We start from the raw sequence: 27,062 nt of genomic DNA, 5'->3' as shown, positions 1-27,062 counted from the left end.
ACATTATGGGTAATGTGTAAAACGAGTTCGCAGAAAAAACGGCGTAAAAAGCTGTGTAAAATAAACGGAGAACATTGCAGAAAAAAAATTACGCCGATTTTATGCTGTTTTTTCCACAGCAAAGCCTGGCGATGTGTGGCAAATTTTCTCGCCGTTTTTTTACACAGCATAATAAATATGCCCCTATTCCTAATGTCCATACTAAGGGGCACATTTACTAACCCACGAATCCGAATTGGAAAAATTCCGATTGGAAAACGAACATTTTGCGACTTTTTCGTATTTTTTGCGATTTTTTCGGCGCCTTTACGGCTTTTCGGAAATTGTCGCGACTTTTTCGTTACCAATACGATTTCCACGAAAAAACACGAGTTTTTCGTAGCCATTACAATTCGCTCATATCTTGTCGCGACTTTTTCGTATTGAGCGCTCATAAGCAGCGGGCGAAACTTTCAGACTTAGCATGATTTTGGAAGCCTCCCATAGGACTCAATGGCACTCTGCAGCTCCAACCTGGCCCAAGGAAAGTCTCCCATAGGGCTCAATGGCACTCTGCAGCTCCAACCTGGCCCAAGGAAAGTCTCCCATAGGGCTCAATGGCACTCTGCAGCTCCAACCTGTCCCAAGGAAAGTCTCCCATAGGGCTCAATGGCACTCTGCAGCTCCAACCTGGCCCAAGGAAAGTCTCCCATAGGGCTCAATGGCACTCTGCAGCTCCAACCTGGCCCAAGAAAAGTCACCATACTGAAGCTTGAATGAATCCGAACGCTACGAAAAAAATCGCAACATTTTGCGCAACTTTCGGAATGGCTACGAAAAAGGCGCGACTTTTCGCGCAAGTTTTAACGCTACGAAAAAATCGCCAGATTTTGTGCAACTTTCGGAATGACTACTAAAAAGTCGCGACAATGTCCAAAAAATCGCAAAATACCAATCATTACGAAAAAAACGCAATCGGACACATTCGGCCCGTTCGTGGGTAAGTAAATGTGCCCCTAAGTATAATTAAGTTAACATTATTATATAAATGCAATTCCAAGGAAATTCTGGGTGATGTTTATCTCAGTTAAATAATTAAAAATAAGTTGCTGTCATTTTATAGGAAGAAAAATCTTAACCTTTTGCATGAAAATAATTGGCAGGTTAGATGGAGTATTTTTTTTAATGAGGTATGAGACTGATGTACATAAATCTTTGTAAACAGTTTAAAAGTGTAAAGCTGAAGAAAATGTAGTTTTGAAAAGGAACAGACAAACACCTACTTCTGAAATAAAATTATAAAGCAGCTTTCTAAAGCCAGTGGTCTGAAGGGGAAGGCACAAACGGGTTAAAAGTAAAGATCTGCTGTTGCTAAGCTACAACCCCCAGCATCCTTAAAAAAAGAGCTGTAGCTCAACAGCCGGTGTGTAGCTAGGGTTTTTTGCTTTAGGCAAAACTTAGACTAGAAACTCTACATCCCTAGATGTTGTGTAAATATTGCAAGATTTAAGAAAATCTCTAAATTTCTGACTGCTGGATAATGCTCTGTGACAGCAACGGGATCTATCTATCAATCTATTTGGTGTTGACACAAAATTGTAGAAGTATCACCCCAAAGAAATTTACACTTTGGAACTTTTAAAAAACCATAGAGAACTAGATCTGATAAAGTTAAAGGACATGTAAAGCCTACATTTGCCTACAATGTATATCAGTTGGGCACGTCTCCCCCACCCGATGGCCATTTTTCCTCTGATACATAATCAGATACATTTAAATCCACAAACAGCATACACACACAGACCCTTATTCAGCATACATTTCATCAAGAATACAGGCTCACACAGGCACAACTGTCTTTGATAAAAGTTTTGCTTTGTTTGAGCTGAGCTCAGGAGAGGAGGTTAGGAGATAAAAATTGAAGCAGACAGCTAGTGCTGAGTTTCTATGGGAACCAACAATGCCATCTCTTCACTGGCTGCTAGACTGGGGGGCGTGTTTAGTAATCTGAGCTTAGAACAACTAAGCATGCCCACAAGCCAGAAGTCAAAGCAAATTCCCAAAGGGGGGGCGAGTGGGTTACAGGAGGAGAAGGAAATCTAAGTAATTAAGGAGATGTTGCAGCCTTAATATTAACATCTGAACAACCAGAGTGGCAGGTATTGAAAGATTTCAAAGAGGCTGTTCACACCAATTTTTGTGTGTGGGGTTTACATGTCCTTTAAGCTGCACTAAGCCAAGTCCATTGCCCTACCAGACCTTTGATTGTATAAATACTGTGAAATAAAGATAAATAATTTATCAACATTTCAACAAGCCTGTAACAGGGCTACCTGTAACTGATAGCTCCCTAACAAAGCAAAGGGGACTAGGAAGGCTTTTGCTGCAAGAAGTAGGCATGTCACAAGGTGACACAATGAACCAATGCACAGACTTCAATGGATAGCTTCTCACAGGTGTAGCAATGGCAGATTGGAGAGCTAGTTAATGCTAATCTCAGATTATTTTAGTTACACAATACTAAGGGGGGACTCTTCTCCCAATAACACCTTCACCCTATATCTCTGTTGTGCCCAGCATACAGTGCATGAGCTTCTCAAGATCTGTCTCACTACAGCTCCACAAAATTCCCACTAACCTAAACCTGAACTGTTCAACTCAACTTCCATACAGTCGCCTGTGGGTTCTTCCCAAATACTTACACCTCCATTCCCATTGGAACAACAGGCTGTCATTGTTGGCTTACCTAGCTATCTCTCACTCCTAGAGTGAGTTGATACCAAAAACACCTAACTCATTCAGTAGCCCTAACAAGATACAACCTCTCCTCTGGTCTGGCTATGCAGACGTCTGTCTGGCTACTGATGTTCCTGGCTCCTGCACTCCTGAAGGGGAATCCTCCCTACAGGAGCCTTATGGAATATTGCACAACTATTTACATTTCCAAAATAAAATATTTGCCACCTCATTACAAGACCCTTTTTTTTTTTAGAGGGTTGAAGTTATGGCAATGAAGGGGTCAGGACCAGTTAATGGTATTGGGACCTTTTAGGGGCACATGGTAACAAAAAGTTTTTTTTTATAGAAGGCAAAAAATAAAAGATTTTGGGCACAGGTGCAGCCTTAATAAATTGTAGCTTTTTTGTGTGAATATTTGGGATAAGCAAGAGGGAACACCAACCTTTGCACTTTGACTCTTGGGTGCTTTTTATGCCTGAGCTTGCATGAATTTTCCAATGTATCTCAGCAGTGGCACAGTTTGATGCAAATCGCAAGCAGGGATAACAATTCATACAATTTTTAATGTTTTACATTATTGAATTATCCAATTCAGGAAATTGTATTACTTTATGTGAAAGCTTAATATATTATTGTGTCACTGATATTCTATAAGTGAGTTGTAACCAATTTTATTGTTCTGTAAAAAATATCGTAAATTGTCTGTTTAGTTTACTTTAGATATGTCTATGTTTCAGCACGCTCTCTGTTTGATGTCTCTTTAAAAATAACATTAATGCACACAGTGCTCATAAAGAATTTAATAGAATCTACTTTTACCTGTCTTTAAAAAAAGTATAGTCACCTTACAAAGGCTCCAAGGAAACTAGAGCACATCAATATGCATTAGACAGTGGCTCAGGTAATCCCTCGGCGAATTACCTCATGACTATATGTTTTTATTTTCCTTTTCTCTATGTATACTGGAACAACCAGGAGCGGGAACCTACTGCAAAAGTACAAATGACAAATGATAATGGTTCCGCCAAATGGCTTGTCAGACAAAACATTTTAATGATTAGCATAGATGAAAGTCAATGCTAGACATGTATCATCAATCCTAGCCTTAATAACACAGGTATTATAAATATTTCATATTTCACTGAATGTATACTAACATATTGGTTCTTCCATGAACATACAGCAAAGAGGTTAGCAGCAGTAGGCTAAGATCAATACAGAATTTTCTCCTTAATGCTCATTTTCATGATGGGAAAGAAAGGCACAGGCGTTCTCTGGGGGACCCCATTCTGAACGTATCTTGTAATGGAAATGTACTCCTTTCTCATCAGCAAGTGTAAAACATTTCTAAGAAACATAATGATAAATGACATGCTAAAGGAATGGGCAACATAAAATATGTAATTATTTTTGAGGCAACAATAAATATAGGTGGACCCCTTGCAAAAGAACATGTTTATGACTCCTCACTAAATATATATCAAACAAAACTGCAATAAGCTTTGACTAATGCTAACTTACAAGAGCTATGACTATTTTTATGGTAGATTGGGCTTTTAAATAAATAGTTTGGGGTTAGCAACTAAACACAGTCGAGGCTTTGCAGTTGCAGGATTACACACAGACTATAGGACTTGGGATAGGAAATGGGATTTTCTTTCTTCGAACCTGAAGGACAAGATTTAATTTAAAATCACTTAATAGTTGAGGTTTGTGTCTGCCTTAACTTATTAGATCCTGGGTTCTAATATGGCTTTGGTGTATCATAGCCAGACCTTTTCCCCCTTACACAAATGATAAGATACACAATATACTGTAATTCGTTTATTATGATAATGAATCATTGTTAGATAGGCAATTACATGTAGTTGGACAAGCACAGTGTTATGTATAGCTTTAAACTGATACCATTTCAGTCACTGTAATTATGGCAGATTAACATTCTAAACATACATGGGCTTATTTATGACTTTTCAAGTTTGTTTTTCTAAATCGAATAAACTTGATTGAATGGTCGCTTATTTATTAATAAGGAAAACTTGTTTGAATAAAAAACTCGAATTCCTCAAATTGTCAAGTTTACAAACTCAAGTTTGCAAATGTGGCGTGACTTTGCCTAGGACAACTCCCATTGACTTCTTTAGAAACTCACAAGCTTTTAGAGGTTTTTAGTGAATTTTTACATTTGCGTTTTTGGGGGGTTTGAACTTAATAAATGCCAGGCATTCAAGTTTTTAAAACATATATAAAATTTGTGTTTTTTTGTGCAAAAAAAACCAAAAAACTTTGAATTGTCAAAATAGTCAAAAACTTGAATAGCCAAACTCAAATATTGCTAAATCTCCCCCACAGTGTTACATTTACTTAGGGGTGATGGGGGAGACTTGTCGCTGACAGTAGCCCAGATTTAACCACAGGTGACAAATCTCCCTGAGTGCCAACACACCTAAGTAAATGTGTAATGCTTTATTTTCCAAAGTCACTTGAAGCTTCCTTGTGAGGTATCCCTCCCCCCCCCCTCCGATGCACCGCAGGTAAGTTTCATTTAGGCGCACTCGGGGGTAGAGGGTGTTGCGGGCCCCTGCAGGGGGGGGGCGGTGTATGAAGGCAGTGAGGGCCATTGTGGGGTGCATGGGCACCTGAGGCAGAAGCCCCAGTGGCCCGGAACCCCCAGTCCGACCCTGAGTATCATACAAAAGTTAATGATTAAACTAAATAAGTGACCTAGACTATTCCATTGTTAAACACTGTAACAGCTACCTGTTGGCTCAGTGGATAGTGTCAGTGCTATATAAATACCAGGAAATAAATTGAAAAAAAAAAAATTAAAAGGTCAAGTACAGGATGTTTCCACTTTTCAGAGCCATTTAAATAAATTACAGAACTGGGCAGTAAAATGGCAAATGCAGTTTAATATTAAAAATACAAGGTTGTGCACTTGAATGCAAATTTTACACTAAATAGAGATATGTTGGGGTCTTCCTTTATTTAAAAGGATTGAGGGTTATTGTGGATCCAGATAAAGGTGTTCTACCCCGTTAGCCAGTCTTTCAGGATGGGAAAAAGCTCCTGGTCTAAAATGAGTTTGGTTTATTAATGTATATAATATTAATATATATGTATGTAGGTATTTACAGTATACAGAAGTATCTACTGCACAAGTTGAAGCTTTAGAAATCTTCTAAAATGTTCAGTGCCGTGTGTTATGTTTGAATTTATAAGGGATATCTGGGAAATAAACTGGGATGCCCCAGTGAGTTTAGGTTTCCTCACACTTCAATATAATAAAGTCTGCTTTTAAAGTTACACACACAACCATCCCCTTAGGTGGCTGTTTTGGGTTGTGCTTTCCAGTATGAGACCTATTTTATCCCTGCAATTATTATTTTCACCATTTTATGTTGCTGACTATACAGCTACCCTTGGCTTTGTGTCCTGTCGGCCCTTAAAGAGACAGTGTACACCCCTTATCAACATAATCTTAATAAATGTTTCTGCTGAACATACTTTTTGCCTATTATTTTAATAAGAAATCTATAAATCTATAATTTTTTTGCTATTTCTGTAACAAAACAAGAATATGAAGTTTGTTTTACTGTAGCACCTCCTGTCATTTCCTGCCCCACAGAACCTCAGAGGAGCTGGTAAAATGTAATTTAACTCCAACAGCGTATTAGAATATTATGTCTTCCTCTGGATTTATCTAATTTTCTCTACTGCTTTTCACTCAAGCATTAAATGCAGTTCTGCTAGAAGAATTCTATACTTGCACTTGGGTCCACATCAGCAGAAGCCCACAATGACCTTTAAGGTCCTGACATTTTAGAAAACCATAACTTAAGATGTATTTTCTTTCATTTTTGCTTTTGCCCCATCTTATTTCCTGTCATGAAAGTTGGATCTTGACAATATGAGGCAAAGAAATGCAATCAGAATGGGAAAGTTACACATGAAAACACTATAACATCAATATCATGCAACACTGTAATAATAGAATGAGAAAGAAATAGAAAGGAAACAGAACTCTCTCTATTGACGGTGCAGGGGCATGTCCTGCTGGAGTCCAGCAAAAGAATTAATGTAGGGATACAGCTACTAACAGATACAGGATTCCTGCAATCAGCAATCATCTTGTGGTGCCTAACACAAGGCATGCTTGGTATCAACATGCTTAGTCTTTATTAGACAGCAGCTTCAGCTGGATAGAATATCACAATCAGAATTGGATTTTAAAGTGTTTCATTAAGTGATTTGTATGCGACATCGAAGTTCAGACAAATCAATAAACACAATGTCAGCTTTGAGCTTCAGCAGACAACTGTTCCAAGCAAATGCAGTTTGAGTCAATTTCTGATCAGCTATGTTGTGACCCTGTGTTGTAACAATCCTGTGTTGTAAAATTCATCTTCTTCTATCCCATCCTTGTGCTGTTCAGCAATGCACTGTATCATACAAGAGATTTACAGAGAAACAGAATTGGTTTAGAACACTAATCTCCAACCAGTGGCTCTCCAACCCTATGGATGTTGCTCTGCGTGGCCTCAAAGCAGGTGCTTATTTTTAAATTCCTGGCTTGGAGTTTAAGTTGCATGAAAATAGAGACAAATAGCCTCCTGTAGGGGCTACCAAATAGTCAGTCAGAGCTCTTATTGGTTACTGGAACTTTTTGGTTTAGAATGTCCATCATTTGGGTGCAATTGTAAAATACGAGATATATCTTTTCCAATTAGCATGAATATTGATTTATGTACAATATCATATCCACAAGAGAAGTTTCTGGCAGAATCAATGAGACCTTTTAAATGTCTATTGCATTCATAGTTGTCTATATCAGCTTCATTTGAAGACGTATGGTATCCATTACCAAAGCATTACCTAGAACACTCCAAAAACTTGCCATTTCCCCAGTGTACGGTATAACTATATCAGTCATTCATTTTGAACTGATTACAATGTCTTCCACCTAGCAAAAAACAACTGCCTTGGGTTTAATTAAATTGGCATTAACACAACAACTTTATATTTTATTTACATTTATAGGATATATCTGTTTGTACAGTACTTGTAAATAAAATATTTCTCACTAATTTTTTTTTACATTTTTATCCAGTAGGTGTGAAGAGACCATAATGACTTTTGATTCACTGTATGCCAAGCAGCTTATCTAATGTGCAAATGTGGGCTCTACGGCTTTTGGAGCTAAATTGGCAGCGCTCATGGTTACATAAAGTAGCAGTTAATTGAAATGTACTGGAAACATACTAGAATTTCTGAAGTAAGCATAGCAGTACACTAGTAGTAAGCCTTAACCTTACCATAGCTACTAAGTTAACACATTCTCCAAAAAGGCCCAATTAACCAGATAACTTGCTGAAAGCATTTTAAAAAATGACATTTAGTTGGCAGGAAATACCAACGCAGTATAGGATATACAAGTTATTGCTGCTGATGATTAGTGATGGAAAATATCTGCCTAGATTCATTTTATTTCATTTTCTGAACTTGGGCCATGTAGGTGACACATGCCAGCTAAGCCTTGGGTTAGTACACTCGTAAATGATTCACCTTCAATTTGCCAAACCAACAGCATAATTCGCAAACCGACAAAATATCCGCAAAACATGTTTGTCGCAGGATTTTTTGTCACCCACATATTTTTTTGTCACCCGCGCCCATTTTGACGTGACCGCAGCCTTTTTTTTTTACTTCTCGGAAGTTTTGCGCACAATTCACCAGTGCCGAAATGTGTAAATTCACTGAATCTTTGCCTGCCGAAAAAAATCGCAAACAAAGAATCAAATGACTGTGACCTTTATATACACACAGCCATGTATAAGGTAACTGTAAAGCATGAGACCGATGAAGGTAACAAATGGCTCTTGTGATTCCACTGCTGCGTTTGACTGTATGCTTGAAATAAAGTTTGATCATGCTCCTTTGCCTGCTTCCCCTTACTCTGTTCCATAAATCTCTCTGAGGCAGATTCTCTTTGTAACAGTTGAAACACATTGGCAAAAGGCTCACTCTACAGAGAACAATTTTTTAAAAAGTGTTCCCATAAATCATTATGTTGGTGTTGTCCTTTTCTATTGAAATGGAAATTACAATAAAGAAACATGTTTTTTTTCTCTCAGGTTTTGCACAAAAAAAGATGATCTATAACAAACGTACCCGTAGCTCCTGAACATAGAGAGCAACTCCTATCAGGCAAAGCAGCAATGCATTTCTACCCTGCATTGTCTCGACAGTTAGAAAAGTCAGCAATAAAGCATACAATGACCTCTTTAATCACATTTTTTTATTCTGGGGTTCATTTACAAATGGAATGCCAAGTGATCTGACTAGGAGTATCCATCATTTTATTTCCCAGAATAACTAAGAAGAAGCAGTAGGTAATATATGGTGCCCCAACCAGGGTATTATTCCAACTAAGTTACATGATACAAGTATCCCCTGACAACACTACTTTGCCCATATCACCACATTTTAGGCTGCAATCTAAATAAGCAAGGAAAGAAGCACCAAAGAGATGAAGCACCCCTCCCAGTGCCACCAAGCTATATGCGTCTGCTAGACAGCATGCTGGTAATTAAAATGAATGAAAACGATATTTTCACAGAGGGAGTAATTAGCACTTGGCAATTAGTTCTACTATATTAAACTTAACTTTAACCAAGTTGCAAGGAGGGATACATATTCTGTAGCTTAGTGCAATAGTGTCAAAAGGTATGCTAAAAAAACAAAATGGAAGGTGTTTGGGGATCATCAGCTTTGCCCATTTTCCCTGGACTCTGTTGGAATGGTCTACTGACCATTGACCACTGATCACCCTTTCCTTTTACCCAATTCCCAGAGAAAAAATAGACTATGACTCCAAAATTAAACTCCTTACTTATGGGAAGTGCCTCCTGAGACAGCTCAAATGTTTCAATATATTTCTAACAGATATAGATGTTTTAAATTTTTTTAAAAAAAGGAAATTGGGTTTCATGCGTAATTTGCAAAGGACTTTTATGATACAGCTTGTTATATGTCGGTGACAGATCTCTGTGTTTACCTGCTGTCTGTACTTGGATGTCCCAACAATACCTTAAATTAAACATCTCTGAAGGTGGTCATATACCTTGCCAAATGAGCAGATCTTTCCCCCAGTATGGCCACCTAAGGTATGCAATATCAGATTAATCTGATTGTTTGACCCTAGGGGCCAAACGATCAGAATACATTGACGGGAATACAAGCAATAAGAGTGAGGACACCATCAATAAGCCTATGCAGTCCTCAATTCAATGGGAAAATCAAAACTTCCCGATTACCTTATGGGTGATTTCAGACAGGTATTGGTTGGGGAAGCTCGTAAAAGGGCACCATACATGGGCAGATAAGCTGCCAAATTGGTTTGAAGGACCCCTATCAGCAGCTTACATCTGCCCGTGTATGGCCACACCCATCCAAAGTGCAACTCTTCTCTGGAATTCGCTCCTACGTTCGGTCCAACGTTCTCCCAATATCTCTGCCTTTACAAGGTCTCGTAAAACAAATTTCTTAGAGAAGCTAAAACTCATTTAGTATAGCATAGCAATATATACTAAACTATATACTATTTTATTAATAATAATTAAGACTTGTACTTTCATATAATGTAATAAAAATGTTCATTTGTTAAAATAATTCCCCAGTATTTTTAAGGGTTAGGATCTTATCTAAAATTTGTATTCAATAAATATGATACTACAGGTATGGGATCCCTTTTCCGTCTCTCATAGACTCCATTTTAATCAAATAACACAGAATTTTAAAACTGATTTTCTTTTTCTCTGTAGTAATAAAACAGTACCTTGTAATTGATCCCAACTAAGATATAAATAATCCTTATTGTATGCAAAACAATTCTATTGGGTTTAATTAATGTTTTATTGATGTTTTAGTAGACTTTAGGTATGGAGATCCAAATTATGGAAAGACCCCTTATCTGGAATACCCTTGGTCCCAAGCATTCTCTCTAACTGTATTTTTAAAAAACTTTGTGAAGTTAAGAAAAGGAAAATAGCCCACTTTTAGCCTCTGGTGACTCTGTTTCATGTAATTTTGAGAGATAATACAATGGACACTGGAACTATAAACAGCTAGATATGATTAGAAATGTAAACAGAATTTAAAAAAATTAAATATTACAATAAAGATAGCGCAGCTCATAATTAGACCAGCTCTCCGCAGCCTTAATGTGTCACCATCCATTCCATGTCCACCACAAACTCTTACAAATGATAAGGTGGGATCATGGATTTAGGGTCACATCAGACAGCCACCCTTGTTTTCTGTGTCAAAGCTCTATGCTCTTTATGACTTTGCTGAGGTATCACTTATAAAAAGTAAATTGTGAAAAAGGTAGTTGTAAATTATATCCAAAATAAATTTAACAATTAATTACTTTTATGCGGAAGAAAATGCATTATGCGAAGTGAACAGCATATAGGTTCTGAACCAGCCTGGGAAACAATCATTTTTATGCTCTTTTGGATAAGCCACCCAAGGGATATATAAGCACAGCATAGCTACCAAGCTATGGGGAGCTCATTAGGAAGGCTGGTACGTTAAAACTTTGGTAAAGTAAGCTTCTAGAACCAAGTACTGCAAAGATTGTCAAATATTTCACTTTTAATGAAGAGATTTTAGAGTTCTACTGAGAAAAATATGATAGTTAACTAAATCACTCAATTAATAGAAACAAACAAGGTAATAACATTGATTCATTCCCTAATACTTTTATCATCAGAAAGTACATAGAAATTACCATGAGTACCAGGAAATTAAGTTCCCAAAGAAAGCACATAACACAGTCATAACTTCTTTGCAAGTGATTCATATTTTTTTCCTATACTAAATATTTTCTTTGATATACACTACAGGTACATGACCCGTTATCCAGAATGCTTGGGACCAAGGGTATTCCAGACAAGGGGTCTTTGCATAATTTGGATCACCATACCTTAAGCCTACTAGAAAATCAATAAACCATTAATTAAACCCAATAGGATTGTTTTGCATCCAACAAGGATTATTTATATCTTAGTTGGGATCAATTACAAGGTACTGTTTTATTACTACAGAGAAAAAGAAAATCAGTTTTAAAATTCTGTGTTATTTGATTAAAATGGAGTCTATGAGAGACAGGCTTTCTGTAATTCGGAGCTTTCTGGATAATGGGTTTCCGGATAAGGGATCCCATATCTGTATATAGTTCATCTACAGTAATTATAACCATTTGCTTAAAAGGATTCTTTCACAGGAAAACAAGTTTTTATTACTAAATGCTTTAGTTAGGCATTTTAACTACTCTAGCAGAATCCTGCACTGAAATCTATTTTTTAAATAAGGAAACAGATTTTTTATATTTATTTTTCAAATGTAATCCCCCCAGCCATGTGACTTGTGCTCGGATAATCTTCTGTCTCTCTTTACTGCTACACTGTAAGTTGGAAAGCTGTCATCCCCATTCCTTCCTCCCAGCAGAACGATGGGAAAATTAAAAGATAACAGCTCCTTGCAAACACCTGCATTGCTAAAAATTCTCCCATGCCTCACTTAGTGGTAGACATGAGCATAGCACTAGATAGTAAAAGTCTGGCCATGGTTCCTCCAGTAACAGTAAGTAGGAGACTGGGCCATATTTATTTATAGGCACCCAAGGGCCTGTGACTAGGGTGGAAGCTTTAGGTGAGAGGCCCTCGGGTGCCTATATAATTGATAGAATTAAAAAAATAAAAAACAAAACACGCCCCAGTCCGCAGACGATACTTGGGCAAATCTGGCGTTAGGAGAAACAGTAGCTTATCTGAAAGCAGTTGCATTGTGTAGTGCTTGGTCTTTCTGAAAGCAAAGGAGCAGGAACAATTACCTAAGATAGCTGCCTACACAACAATATTATGGCTAAAAATACATTTATTGGTTCAAGAATAACATTTTAAATGGCAGAATTAATTATTAACTTAGAAATAAAAACAAAACCATAAAAATCATGACAGAAACCCTTTGAATTGGATGATTTGGCTCAGTAAACAAGATAGGAGAATAAACATAGGTAAAAGAACTTAAGTTTTGTTAACTATGAACTTTTATAAGATCTCCACATCATTAAAGAAAAAACATAAAACTGTGCAGAATTAGTTTTCTATAAAAAATGAAAATGTTAATGATAATTTCTCCTTGGACTTTATAGGCCATTAGAGCATCATTGTTCTGAATTCATCTGGATTTCTAGATCATTCTTTCAATTACGAAAATATAATTCTAGGAGACAGCTCCCAAAACGATTTGTAATTATGTTTACTTGTACTTAAGTACCTTAGAATATTTAATTTCTCATTTTTGTAAGCTTATAAATATTCCTCCAGCGTGGTGCTAAGTAAATATGTGCATTCTATTCATTTTCCCTAGGGCAGACTCAGTCGTGATTTATGTATCAGCTCCTGTTTTATAAACTACGAGTACAGGTATATTCCTCTCTGAGGAATTCAGAATTATGGGGTTTTTCTGTTTATCTGTCTGGTGCAGGGGCTATTACAAACATACTGTAACTCTTTTTAACTTGTCAAGTTGTGTTTTTTGAGATATACTTTAGTTGCCAGATATCTGATGAAATGAATTTGAAACAAAACCATATTGCTAGAAGTAAAAGTTGTATTCTCAAAAGTTTAATATAATAAAATGCTGGTGAAACAATATTACAAAGGTTGAGAACATTATTTTTTTCTTTATGTCGCTCTGGCAGTCTGAAGTGTTTTAGACAAAATGCTTCTAATTGTAAAATTTTAATAAATGTAATTATTTACATCAGTTTCTGTCCCGGTAAAGATTACAATCTATTCAATCTAAGTGACAATAAGGGGCAGATTTACTAAAATTACAATTTTTTTTCAGACATTGAAAGTCGTATAAAATCAACATGGTATTAATTCGAATTAAACGCAATCATTGTAGTATTTATGAAATGTCACAATAATGTTGGTAGGGTTGAATGAAAATATTGAGTTTATTGTCCGAAAATCGTGATTTTTTTTCAAGCCGAAAAATTTGAGAAATTTGTGAAATGTAAATGGCTGTTCATTTTCATGAATCCTCTTTATTTTTCCCAAACATGAATTGCTCCAGCAGCCACTTTAAAAGCATTGGTACTCATTCTTCGAAAACAATAATGTGTTTAACTTCTACTTGAAACTGGGTGAACTAGAAAACAATAATGAGATTAATTTCCCTTTGAAAGTATGTAGCAAACCGAAAAAATAAAATCATGTGTTTAACTTCTGCTTGAAAGTGTGTAGCAAAAGGACAGGCTGACAATGAATATTCACTTTTTCAACCATTTTTGAACATTTCTAGTATTTGTTGCCTTCCATAGGACTCAATTGTATTCAACATATCAAACCTGCCAATTTATTTTTTTTTGAGAAAAAATTGAGTACTGGTGAAAACCCATTTGTAAATCTTGAAAATATCTAGAATTTTTCTCAAAATTGCTTAGTAAATGTGCCTATAAGTGCTACCAATGCACCAGGATTTCCAAGTTCAAAGTTAGTAAATCTGCCCTTTAGGTTCCTCTTCATGAAAAGCTATGCAACCTACTAGTATGCTTTTGCACTATACTAGAATTCCATAAGAACAAGGGGAGATCATATAGTGGATCATTTGCTACATGTAAGACAGGGTTATGATGGTCTCACAAATGAAATCAAACAGAACAAGAAAAATAGCTCTTTATTATACTAATGTTTATATAGAAACACATAGTAACCTCTGATACATTTGGGAATAGAAATGAAATAATTACTCCCCTCAATTTTCAATTCCTTGACTGGTATGTAGGCTAAAGAAGATGGACATTCTGATTCCTGCTCATTACAGTGGGTTTCATAAAGTCAGATTTGTGATCCTGACCCACTAACTCCTGCATTTTTGAGACCCTTTTACTAAAACAAATATTGCTTACCCATAATGGGTCCAACTCTCATTGTTAGATGAAGGCCTCAGTCTTCTCTTACCTCCACAAAACAAAATCTGAATTAAATGCATGATTACGTCCCAAAAGTGCATACTGGATGCTGTGTCACACGATAGCATTTAGTTATATAAAAAAGTAGCATTTATTATTAAAACAACTCACCATATTAGAAATCACATCCCACTGATCTGTGAAGTTAACTGCACTAAATATCTTGCCAATACAATAATCAGATCTACAACTCTCTGGTGAAGTCCATAAATATACGGTAATGATCTTTCAAAGTGGCATACATTTTCAATTTAAAGGTAATAATGCAAAGACAAGCACTCAGTCTTCTCTGACAACGAAAAAATAAATGCAGCTGAAATATCTGATGTGTATAGATGTAGGAGCACATTATGGAATGCTCAAGCCTTCGTGCTCGAGCATTTTGAGCCTAAAACCACGTAAGTGTTTCTCACATGGTGTCTTCATCTGAATAGCACACTTCATGCATTCTTAAATGGACCCCGTAATGTTTACACCCCTACCAACACCACCTCTCTAAGAACCAATGCCTAACTGAGAGATCTTTACCCAGTATACTAGATTTTTGGCTCAGCCTACTATTATGGAGGGCTAGTGAAGACAAACTCCCTCTGCATACAGTATATAGACATTCCAAAAACAAAGTGCCTAGATATGCAGATATGCTCCTACCAAATAGACTAGGGAGGGGAAGCCATTTTTAGATATTTTCCAAAAATATACATTGGCCTAGTTTGGCTCAAATAGAAACAATTATATAAAGTCTACATCAAATATAAATATTGCTCAGCACAACAAACAATGTGGCCTTTTTAGCCCAAAATTGCACAGGAACATGGAAATTCTAGCTGAACCAATATGTACAAAATCAATAAAACAAATGAATCGTCAGACGAACATGCATTTTATAATTCTTGCCTCACCCACTAGATAATGACATGAGGATGTAAAGCAAACAAAAAGGCTGTATTATAAGACAGTTCAGAAGGGGGTTGAATAAATGAATAATTCAGCTACCCTATCTAGTTACATATAAGAATAGGTGACAAATAAAGGTAAGATAGTGGATAATTAATACAATTTATTTGCTGGCTACAGATTACAGATGAGGCAAGCATAATTGATGCACTTGGCTTATGCAGTCAAACCCATTTTTTTCATTTAAAGGAATGGTGTGCCATGTAAAATTTGTTAAATCTGTGTATTTTATAACCCTTTCTTAAAGCCTTTACCTTTAAGATTCCACCTTACAATATACATTACATATTTGCTTAGCCTACATATAGCCTTAATCATTAATAATCTACCTATTTATAATATAGACTGTGTATAAACCTGCATTACACTGTATTTAAACCCTTGCTGTTCTTGTATTATTACCTCGGTGCAGATACCTGACATTCAAATTGCACAATTATTACCAAAGTCAACACAGTTTCTTTGACAGAAATGTTTAAACCACATCTCATTAAAGCAGTGACAGTTCCTGCTGCAATTTTCGATTGCTTGTAGAGGAAGAGTATACATTGAAAACCAATATATATAGACCATTAATACAGGGAAAGCTGTCAAACTGTTGCTAATTAAGGTTGTAAATACTTTGCATGTTCCTTTTACTCTTCCTGTGGACAGGTAGGGTAATTGATGCTGTAGAGATGAAGAATCTGGCTTGTGTGGGCTGTTAGTAAGTTTGCATATTTTTGCAAAGGTCTTTTGTTAGAAAATTTAGATGTGGCGAGCTCCTGCTTAATAAAGAAGTTTTTACATTTGGAGTACAGGATAAAAGGAAAATGTCATTAGACTGAGAATGTTCTTTTCCCATGAGAGATCAATGCCTCAACATAGTACAGCAATGTTTACCTTTCTTCTCCATAGGTTACAGAGTCGTCCTGGAGAATAGAAACTATTAATCATGTTCCTTTATTAAGAAAGATGAGGAACAGCAAAGCATAATAGCTGAGACTGTAGGAAAGTGTTGCTGCTAATAGCTGGAGTGGAGGGTCATGTGTATTCCTTGGAACAATTATGGTATAATAACCTTGGAAAGAAATGTCTGTGTTGGGGAGTGTTTAGGTTAGATTTAAGACAAAACAAAACACTCTGCTTTAGATCCAAGATGGCAACTAAAATAAATAGTTGACAAAGACTTGGGTTTAATGCCCAATATAGGTCTTTCCTTGTGAAGTTCTTGGATGCATTTAAATTACTATTTTGGCTTAATTTACAGGTTCCTGACTTTCTGCTTTTTACCTGATTACATTGATTGGTGCCTGCTTCAATTGCTTGCCTGAATATAACTTTAAGCTTTCTAAAGTCCTTGGATTCTGCGTATTGAATCTTTTGAACTCATCGTCCACTTGGTCCTGACTTGAACCCCAGTAAGGGCCCTGACACAAACTAAGTATTGCATCTGGTTTAGTGAACCTGTAGTTTCATCCTCTGTACAGAAATAGTACACATATAGCCATGGGTATGATAACTGTACTTTAAACCACAGCAGGATTGTAAGTATTTAGAGATGTTTAAAACCTGTAGCAATACATGCTAAAATCATATAATGTCTTATATAGGTGCAGGGCAAGACATATTAATTGATCTATAAAAAGTCCCTTTTCAGCCCACTCTACCCATCTAAAGTCACACAGATTGATCTTGTTAGAAGGTGGTTCATCTTCAATCAAGCCAGCCGACGGTCGCCATGTGGTGATAGCATGAGATACTGTTCAGAGCCATCACAATCCAATGCAAATAGAAAGCATTGCTCCTAATGGAAAATCGGGTGTCGTGAAGACCTTCACTGCCCTCTCTGTTGAGCATTAGAATTTAAATGATGAACGTGTCAGGAAAGAAATGTTATGGCAGCACCAATGACCCTCTCACAATAAGGTCATGAGTTCATCTGATAAATTGGGGGGCAGAGAAAGATGCAATTATGAGAACAGAACTGATTGCAAATTGATTGCATGTAAAATGAATGCCTCCATTTATCTGGTAAGATCTGGTACCCTTATCTCAAATGTGCAATATTCTTGGTTTTGTGCATTTCCCAGAACTCAAAGAATCTGTGCTTGTTACTTAGCATAGGGTGATTGGCAATGAATATATCTGTCTGTCTCCTGTTCCTAGAGCATCTCTGCTGCAGGGAATACAAACCCGAAGGCAAACTGTAATAATGTTTTACTCTTTGGCTCCTTGCCTGATGCAGCTTAAATAATTAGCACTGTCAAGTCACTATGCTTGTTTTTTTTATTCTGACACAACAGAGAATACAGTAAAATGATCCACAGATGATAACATGAAATATTAAGTACCATAAGAACAGGAGGAAAATGCAGATTGCAGAGTCAAACAAATTTGAAACCATTGTTTACTGCAATGAGTATTTCTTTCACCATTAGGGAGATATTTCTCATAGTTCGGGTTTTTTTTTTTTCTTTTGCACGGTTCAAGTTTTTCTTTGTGGTAAAAATCCTGAATTTGAAATGTGGTTAAAAAGAAAAGTGAACTTTTGAAATCTATTATATAAGCGAAAAAAATGTGAAAAACACAAATGTAAAACTCTAAAAAGCTTGCGAGGTCATGAAAAAGCCAAAGGGAGCTGTAATAGGTTGCAAAGCTAAAAAGTCAAATTGACCAAATTGTTCATATTTTGCCAATTAAAAATGAGGGGGAAATTATGAATTCAAAGTTTTCTAGTTTTTATTCACATGCAATAAAAAAATGTAATCTGATTTTTTAATAAATAAAGCAACATTCACAGTTTTTGGAAAAAAAATTAAGGTTATTTGGCGTAGAAAAAAAATACAAAAATTACACGGATAGGAATTTTAATGAATAATCCCCTAAATCAACATATAGTACAACTAATATTGAATCAGTGATGTACTGTGCAGTTGTGAACCTTTATGACACTGTTAAAATGTTCCTTTTAACCATTTCACTGCCAGCAACACAGAACTACCTTATACTTTGGAATTGAAGCTTCTTGATTTAAATGTACTGAGTGGGACACTCCCAACACAAAAGGATTTTGAACCTATATAGCCAGAGTCATAGGCTAATATAGTCTGCACTCTAGTTGGGGGAAACAAAAGGGGTTTTTTTGTCTTTAAATGCCCCCTGCGAGCTCCCTGTGCTATCGGCCATGTTCAGTGATACACATGTGCATAATAAACAAGTCTCCCAGCTCTCTCGTGTGTCTGGGAGTGACGTCACTGCAAGAGCAAGAAGAGCAAAATGCGTGACATTGTGTATAGTGTCCAAACTCCCTCCCAGTACATGTGACTTACTGCTCTAGGGCCACAAAGACAAATATGTGGGGGGCAATACTTCACTTGTGTGAATACTCATGGGTGGAGCCGTTCCCAGACATACGGCCATGTCACAATTCAGTAATATACTTTAAAGAAAGGGTCTAGCACTCACCACTTCTTCTTGCTGCACCATAACTTCTTTATTTAGCCAGATTTACCACACAAAAAGCAACGTCTACAGCTGATGAAGGCATTTGAAGGCCCCCAAAAGGTTGTTTTTTGTGTGGCAAATCTGGCTAAATAATTATTGCACATCGAGAAGTGGTTAGTGCTAGACCTTTCTACTCTGAGGGACATTTTGTTTTTTAAATGATTGTTTACCCCTAGTGATGAGCGAATTTTTTTGCCAGGTATGGATTCACAGCAAATTTGTGGGCGCATCAAAATAGGCGCAGTCCTGGCAAAATTGACATAGTTGCATCAAAATAGGTGCAGTTGCAGCAAATTTGGCACAGTCAGATCAAAATGTGCGGTTGTGTAAAATAAAAAATGTGCGTGACAAACACACGTTTCACAAATTTTTCGGTGAAGCGAAGCGGGACAGATTTGCTCATCACTATTTACCCCGACTGGAGCTAGCCTGCACTTCTGGTGGGGGAAACAATTTTTTGATGATAGGTGTCACTTAATGGTGTGTCCTAAAAAGTCCTATTTTTTCAGTTGGCAATAATGGGAGATACTGTGTGAATAAACAGGGTTTTCAAGATATCTTGGTGTACAGGAAAGTGGGGCGACAAGTACATGTGCATGTCTACACCTCCTATCTTTTTTATGGACAATTCTATGATTCTAAGCAGTTAAAAATAGACTTTCGGACTAAAACAGATGCAACATTAAGTGTGAATCGCCACTATTTACAAAGGTCCTTGTATCCCTACATGCGCTTATAAACTTGCTTCAAGCATCAGTGCATTAAATTCTACCTAATCTCAGGCTGACAAGGAGACACAGAAATGATGAATGTCAACAATATCCAAAAACTCTCTATTTTCCAAAGAATGGTCACAAATTTACAGGCTCTTTAGTAAGGTAGTATATACAATTTATATGTAATATATAAATCTTACTGTGTTGGCAGTGAATTCCATTGAAACCATGTGTACATTTACAAACATATCCAATGAAGGTATCTCCTCGATAAGCTTCACTGATTTCACATATTCCACCATTATGACATGGGTTTGGATGGCAGGGCCCTGAAAAGGAACAACAATGACATAAATAATATAAGTAAATCTTAATAAACTGTATTAGAAAGACCAGTAGATACATATTACAGTATATTATAAAAGGAATGCACTTTGAGCTTTGGTTTACTATGCACAAAATAAGTTAACATGCACTTATCCCAATATACAAGCTAATGTGTTAAAAGTGCAATATTTGCCCCAAGTCTATTAACTAATACACAGGTAGCATTACTGGCAGTATTTATTATTATATTCCATCTGCAAAGATATTTTACTCCAAAGCCTACAGTGTAACAGAACTAACTTAGGTTGCTGAGCTTTTACATAGCGATGACATAAACCATACCAAACTATTGAAATCCCCCGTAGTAAGGACAACGTGCAAACATATTGTTTTATGTCTGTTATTGATTTTAGAGTCTAGGCTGAAATATTATTTCATCAGTTCTCTTTCACAAAATCAAATAGCTTAAATAGATACATTTGTTTAACCAGCTGGATGAATGGAACACTGCTCAGTTTAGCAACCCAATGAGGTTGGCCACACAATTTTCAGAATGTCACCCTCTGTTGTTGAGACCAACTGACTAACAGATAAAGCTAGTGAAGCTTTTGAGCAGCTGTCCCTGTAGGTGACAATCTCCATATCTGTAGGATCAGAGTATTTTTATTGATATAGGAAGAACGATATACAGAGAGATGCAGGACCACTCAGCAGGCCAATAGATCCACTTTGGTTAATTATTTTTATGATGTCAATAACTGAACACATTCACCTACATGTCCCATTGGACTACTTTTGATTCCAACTACATTTTATAATAAGAAAAGGTTATAGTGGCAATACATGGGCAGATAACTGGCCATTCAGGTTGAAATGCCCATAAAGTCTGACATGATCTTACTGTGTATAACATAAGCCTTTAGCATTAAGCATTACTGTGATTATTATATAGGGGCTATTCTCTCCAGAATTTCTATACAGTTTGTATATTTGTGTCCCTATGTTTGCTAGTAAATCAAAATCATCTATGAAAGAAAATAAATGTCTACTGTAAAATTCATCTTTCATCATTTGCTTTCTGTATGATGCTCAGTGCTACAGTACATTTCACTACTTCATTACATACTTTATAGCTACAAAGATAGTCACATTTATCAGAATTCAATAACTCTTTTCAGAGGGCCATTACTTGTAGCCACAATAAATTGTCCATGGTGTTTTTTTTCAATCAAAATACAATCTAAAGCCATGAAACACATTAATCTTCTCTAATATAAATAAGGCAAAGAGTAAATAGATGGGTTTCTACCATTCAGAAAATAGAAAAGAAACATGTAAAGGTTATTTGATTCAATCAGATCAATAAAGCATTGTTTCCATGGAACTTTCAAGGAAAGTTTGGAAAAGGACACATGCCCATTACTCTCACTGCTAATTGATCCAGACAAAGGAAAAGAAACCTTCAGAGGGAAAAAAACAACAAATGGGTCTTTAAAAGAGTGGGTGATTTTTTTAATTTTCAAACCTAAGGTTTTTAGGTTTAAGGTTTTTTAGTTGCTAAATGTTTTCATTAAAAAAAAAAATTGAGCAATAAATTTCAAAATCCAAGTTTAGAAATCAAATCTTGGAGAAAATGCGCTCTAGAATTTTAATACATTTGCCCCCTGATAATTACATTTGATAACTGCATTTTCTCACATTCTAAAAAGGCATTCAAACCTTTTAAAATAAATCCTCCTTTCTGTTAAAGTGCCCAAACAACACAGAAACCCCTAATATACCTATCACTGTAATCTGTTCCTTCAAAAAGTATGAATAAATAACATTTTATATCCTGAAATCCAGCCAAAAAACACTCTTCTCTTTCTGCATCATTTAAAACCCTGGCAGGGGAGGAGGGACTAAAACATTGATGTTACAAATTGTAACAACTCCACAGCTTACAGACAGCATGCAGGAACTACATAACCCACAATGCATTACACTGTGATGTTCCTTTCCTTATTGACATCACGTGTGCAGGAAACTGTGGGATTTGGAGGATGCGAGCTGAAGGACAGTCAACTGTTGTTACATTTTTTTTGCGTCTCACTACTAGTAGTCAGCAAAGGGAACAGGGGGTGGGGCTTACGTAACTTTTCAAAAAGTTTATGTTGTTTTGGGTGGAGTTTCCCTACAATCTCAATGGATTCTCTTGCACCCACTAGAAATAATCTATAGGTTTACTACATTGTGCCCTTTGTTAAGCCAACATTTCCCCATAACTCCCAATCAGCTTAGGAGCTCTTTGGACTTGCTCTGTTTTATTGATATCTCTTTTAACATTTGGAGACAAAACCTGCCCTGTCCAATCTATATGGAGCCTTCCCAGTGATGTGCAAAGGGTACAAAGTACCCTCCCATCCCTTGAATCCACACCCCTATTTATACAGGACAATATAAATTGATATTACTGTATCTAGTAGTGATAGGTCTAAAATAACAAAATCTCGAGAATGTTTCACCCCAAATGCTGGATATAAGCAAACATTTTCGATATGTATTCACAGAAAGGCTCTCATAAAACTGAATTCAATTTGATACTTCACTTGATAATAATTTGCATGTAATATAAAAGTTGTTTGACCATGAAATTTTACAGTATTGCGAGTCTGTCAATCAATAAAAAAACATGTCTTTAAATAACTTTCAGGGGCATCAGCGATGTTCAGTCAATAATAATGAATGGTTAGATGAAATAGCGTGCTTTCAGAGCATTTTTGTGCCTTCATTTGTGAATAGTGTCAAGAAGATTAATATTACCCTGAAACTAATGGGTATGTTTAGTTCAATGACTTTTAAATTATACAGTAATGGTTTAGAAGCTGATCACAGATAATTGCACAACATTAGACTTTTACACATGAATTAACATACAATAATTAAGCACTATCAAGAAACTAACACCTTGGGTTTCAGGTGTTTTTGGTTGAGGGATTTAAGAGTAGTGACAGGAATTCCTAGCACAAAAAAGTGAACCTTAAGTATTAGGTGGGAAAGTAAAAGCACACAAATACAGATATGTTCATTAAATTCAACCGTTTTGGAGATACAGGTATTGGGTGAGTGCAGACAAGCTGCACTGTCCGTACATTGGCTGCTAGGCTGCACGTGAGCAGAAGGGGTTGGTGGACAGACATTTTGCTTTACAAATTCCTTGCAGGTCTGTGTTCATCACTAAGGGGCACATTTACTAAAATGTATTTTTTTTTCTGGCCTTGAAAGTCATAAAACTCAACATGGTATAAATGCGAATTAAAATCAGTCATTGCTGTATTTATAAAATGTCACAATAATACTTGAATTGTTCGTAGGAAAATTTCAAGTTTACATTCAAAAATCCCAAATTTTTCAAGTTTAAAGCATGTTAAATCTCAAAAAATTCAATTTTAAACGTACGTTCGTTTCCATGAATTCTCTTTATTTTTCCCAAACAGGAAATGCTCCAGCAGCCATTTTAGGAGCACTGGCAGTCTTGGAAAACAATAATGTGTTTAACTTTCACTTGAAACTGGGTGAAACTGAAAACAATGAGGGTATTAAGTTCCCCTTGAAGCTGGGTGAAACTGAAAACAATGAGAGGATTAAGTTCCCCTTGAAGCTGGGTGAAACTGAAAACAATGAGAGGATTAAGTTCCCCTTGAAGCTGGGTGAAACTGAAAACAATGAGGGGATTAAGTTCCCCTTGAAGCTGGGTGAAAACTTGCTCTTGAAAAAGTGTCAAGGACAGGCTGTCACTGATTAGTCTATTCCTCTACTTTCTAAGTCTCCATAGGACTCAATGGTACTCGACAGATCAAACCTGTCAAATTTTTTTTTACCAAAAAAAGTTAACTAAACATTAATAAATCACGAATTATGGGAGTTATTTTCGAAAAAAAAACTCAAGTTCTGCCTAGAAGTAAGCAAAAACCGACTTTCTCAAAATTGCTTAGTAAATGTGCCCGTAGATGTCAGTTGTTTGAAGGTGATATGGTCTTAGATTGTAAGCTCTGTTGGGAAGGACCGATAATCTCTGTAACATACTGACTAGCATGTTGATGCTATATAAATAAAGATACTATGTTAAAAGAAAATTAGAAAGTGATTTAAGTCAACTAGCAAGAAAACATAACAAAGAATATACAGATATCTCCACAAACAGCTGCCCAACAGCATGAAATATTGTTTCGAACATAATTTGAGTTTGCTATTATACCCTCCAACTCTTCTGACAGATAAACTGTGACAAAAAAAGCTTAATAAATTGAAAATGAGACGTGCATGGTATGTAAGCTTAAGGGCAAGAAGAACTGCAGTTTGGGAACTCGCTGAATAAATCCATGACATTTACAAAATATGATTTATCTTTCAGAATCTCTCCATCCATTCCGAATTCTAGTGTAAATTATGTTATTCGATTTTAAAGCAGCAACATAACAAAACAACTGGAACAATAGATTAGAAATGCAATCAAACATGGTTCACAGTGCATTGTTTCTTATTTGCAGTCATTTTGAATATAAAACCACACAAGTAAATAACAGCCGACGTTAGAAATGAAACCTACTAGGCAAAAAAATATATGTGGAAGGGTCCATAATTCATTTACTCAATCAAACGCACATTTCTAAAGCTGAATCCCAAATTGACTTTTGAGTCGTCAGCAAAAATGAGCCCAAGACAATAATAAAAAGCAGTACTATAAGCTTTATTTACATATACACTCTCAGTCTTTGGTTCCTTTGTCACTGTGTTCCTATTATTTTCTTTCCAGGCTTGCACTTTCTTATTGTCATATATTTTATTCCTTCTTAATTCTCCAGTCAGTTATTTTTTTTTTCATGAATACCGTACTGTTTATTAAAAGGTTTGCATTTTCTAACTTGAAACTAGTAAATAGCAAATCTGTCACATTCATTTCACTGAAAAATTGAATTTAAGTCAATAATTGGGGTTTTTTGTGTGTACCGCACTACTTTTTTTTACGTGCACCACTTTTTTTCTTATTCTAAATACATTAAAGTCTTACTCAAGCTTTTTCTTACTCCAAACTTATTACTATTATTATTATTACTATTACAGGCATGGGATCCATTTTCCGGAAGTACTCTGTACTTGATCCCAACTAAGATATAATTAATCCTTATTGGATGCAAAACAATCCTATTGGGTATAATATTTGTTTCACTGATTTTTTAGTAGACTTAAGGTGTGGAGATCCAAATTACGGAAAGACCCCTTATCCAGAATACCCTTGGTCCCAAGCATTTTAGATAATGGGTCCTATACCTGTATTATTACTATTATTTCCTTTTTTTTTTTTTTGGTGGTGTTTTTTTGGCTAATTGTTTTTTCATGGCATTTTTTTTTTCTCAGTTTTGCAAATCACTGCAGCACAGACAGAATAGGACACAGGTGCAAACAGAATAGGACACACGTGTCACTCTTATGCAAACCGTCAGAATGTCACCAACTGGAGTCAAATTTTCAGCACTATTTCATCTGATCTGCAATTGCAACCGCATGAATTTTGACACATCAGCTACAATTCCTTCAAACAACCCCCCCCTCCCCCCTCGGAGACTGCAATTACCGTATATACTCGAGTATAAGCCGAGATTTTCAGCACCAAAAATGTGCTGAAAAAGTCAGCATCGGCTTATACTCGAGCATATACGGTATTCATCTATATACAAGCATATACGGTATCCTGCCTTGCAACCCCTCCACCCCCTGAGTGATCTCGCGCCCCCCGTGCACCCCGGGGTCTCCATGGGTCCACAGGGGACGTTACCGTGCGGCTCCTCCTATGTGCGTCGGGTGTTTGTGAGAGACAATGACCAAACTCTCCTTCTGCGCTGGACGCCGCCAAACCTCTACCTATCTAACGCTGCGTCGCTATCAACCGGCCCATACCGCAGATGCCGACAGGGATGGAAAAGGAGGAGGAATCGGTAATATATTTTTTTTTATTCCCCCCTCCTCCCTCCATTGTAAATGGGAGATTGGCGTAAGGCTCTGGCAGGCGTAGTTGGCGGCAACCGCCATGTTGTTGTGTGCGGTCCCTAAGTCAAAGTGCAATGGGGATCGGGACGTAGGCGCAAGTTGTGTTGTGAATACGAAGCGCTGTTGGGGAACCGTAGCGCAGCGGCTGCAGTTCTGTTGTCCCCAAGCTGTATGTGTTATTGGGACCGATACTGCTGTCAGTGTTATTAAAGGGGAAGTTCTCCTTAAACATTGTGCCCCTGAAGAGACTGCAGCGTTGTTGTTGCGGTGGCCCCTCTGGGAAATGAGAACTGCGGGCTTCTGTGAGGGTGGCTACGTGAGGTTTCTATAGGGGGCATGGGGGGTTGGAGAGAGCCCTAGGCTTATAATCGAGTCAATACGTTTTTCCAGTTTTCTTAGGTAAAATTAGGTACCTCGGCTTATATTCGGATCGGCTTATACTCGAGTATATACGGTATGTTGGAATCATGGAGAAAGCACTGCATTGTGGTTACAAAACATATAACTGGGCTCAAAAGTAGACCCCTTATGACTAGAGATGTAGCGAACTGTTCGCCGGAGAACTAATTCGCACGAAAATCGGGTGTTCGCAAGTTCGCGAACTTTTAGCGATGTTCGCAATTTTGGGTTTGCCTTAGCTGGAGCCAAATTTTGACCTCTCACCCCAGAGCCAGCAGATACATGGCAGCCAATCAGGCAGCTCTCCTTCCTGGACCACCCCCGGACCACTCCCTTCCATATATAAACCGAAGCCCAGCAGCCATTTTACATTCTGCCTGTGT

The 27,062-nt window shown here is 36.8% G+C and overlaps 1 protein-coding gene across 2 annotated transcripts in view; it reads right to left on the bottom strand.

The window, feature by feature from the left end:
* The window catches only part of edil3 (EGF like repeats and discoidin domains 3), a 296,005-nt gene that overhangs the window by 143,407 nt on the left and 125,536 nt on the right, over positions 1-27,062 (bottom strand). For both annotated transcript variants that reach the window (XM_031897510.1, NM_001100213.1), the window contains 1 exon segment: positions 20,127-20,255. In XM_031897510.1, the coding sequence (XP_031753370.1) occupies positions 20,127-20,255 (129 nt within the window).

Source organism: Xenopus tropicalis, chromosome 1, assembly GCF_000004195.4.
Source record: "Xenopus tropicalis strain Nigerian chromosome 1, UCB_Xtro_10.0, whole genome shotgun sequence".
Lineage (NCBI taxonomy): Eukaryota > Metazoa > Chordata > Amphibia > Anura > Pipidae > Xenopus > Xenopus tropicalis.
This window is presented reverse-complemented; position numbering and strand designations above follow the sequence as displayed.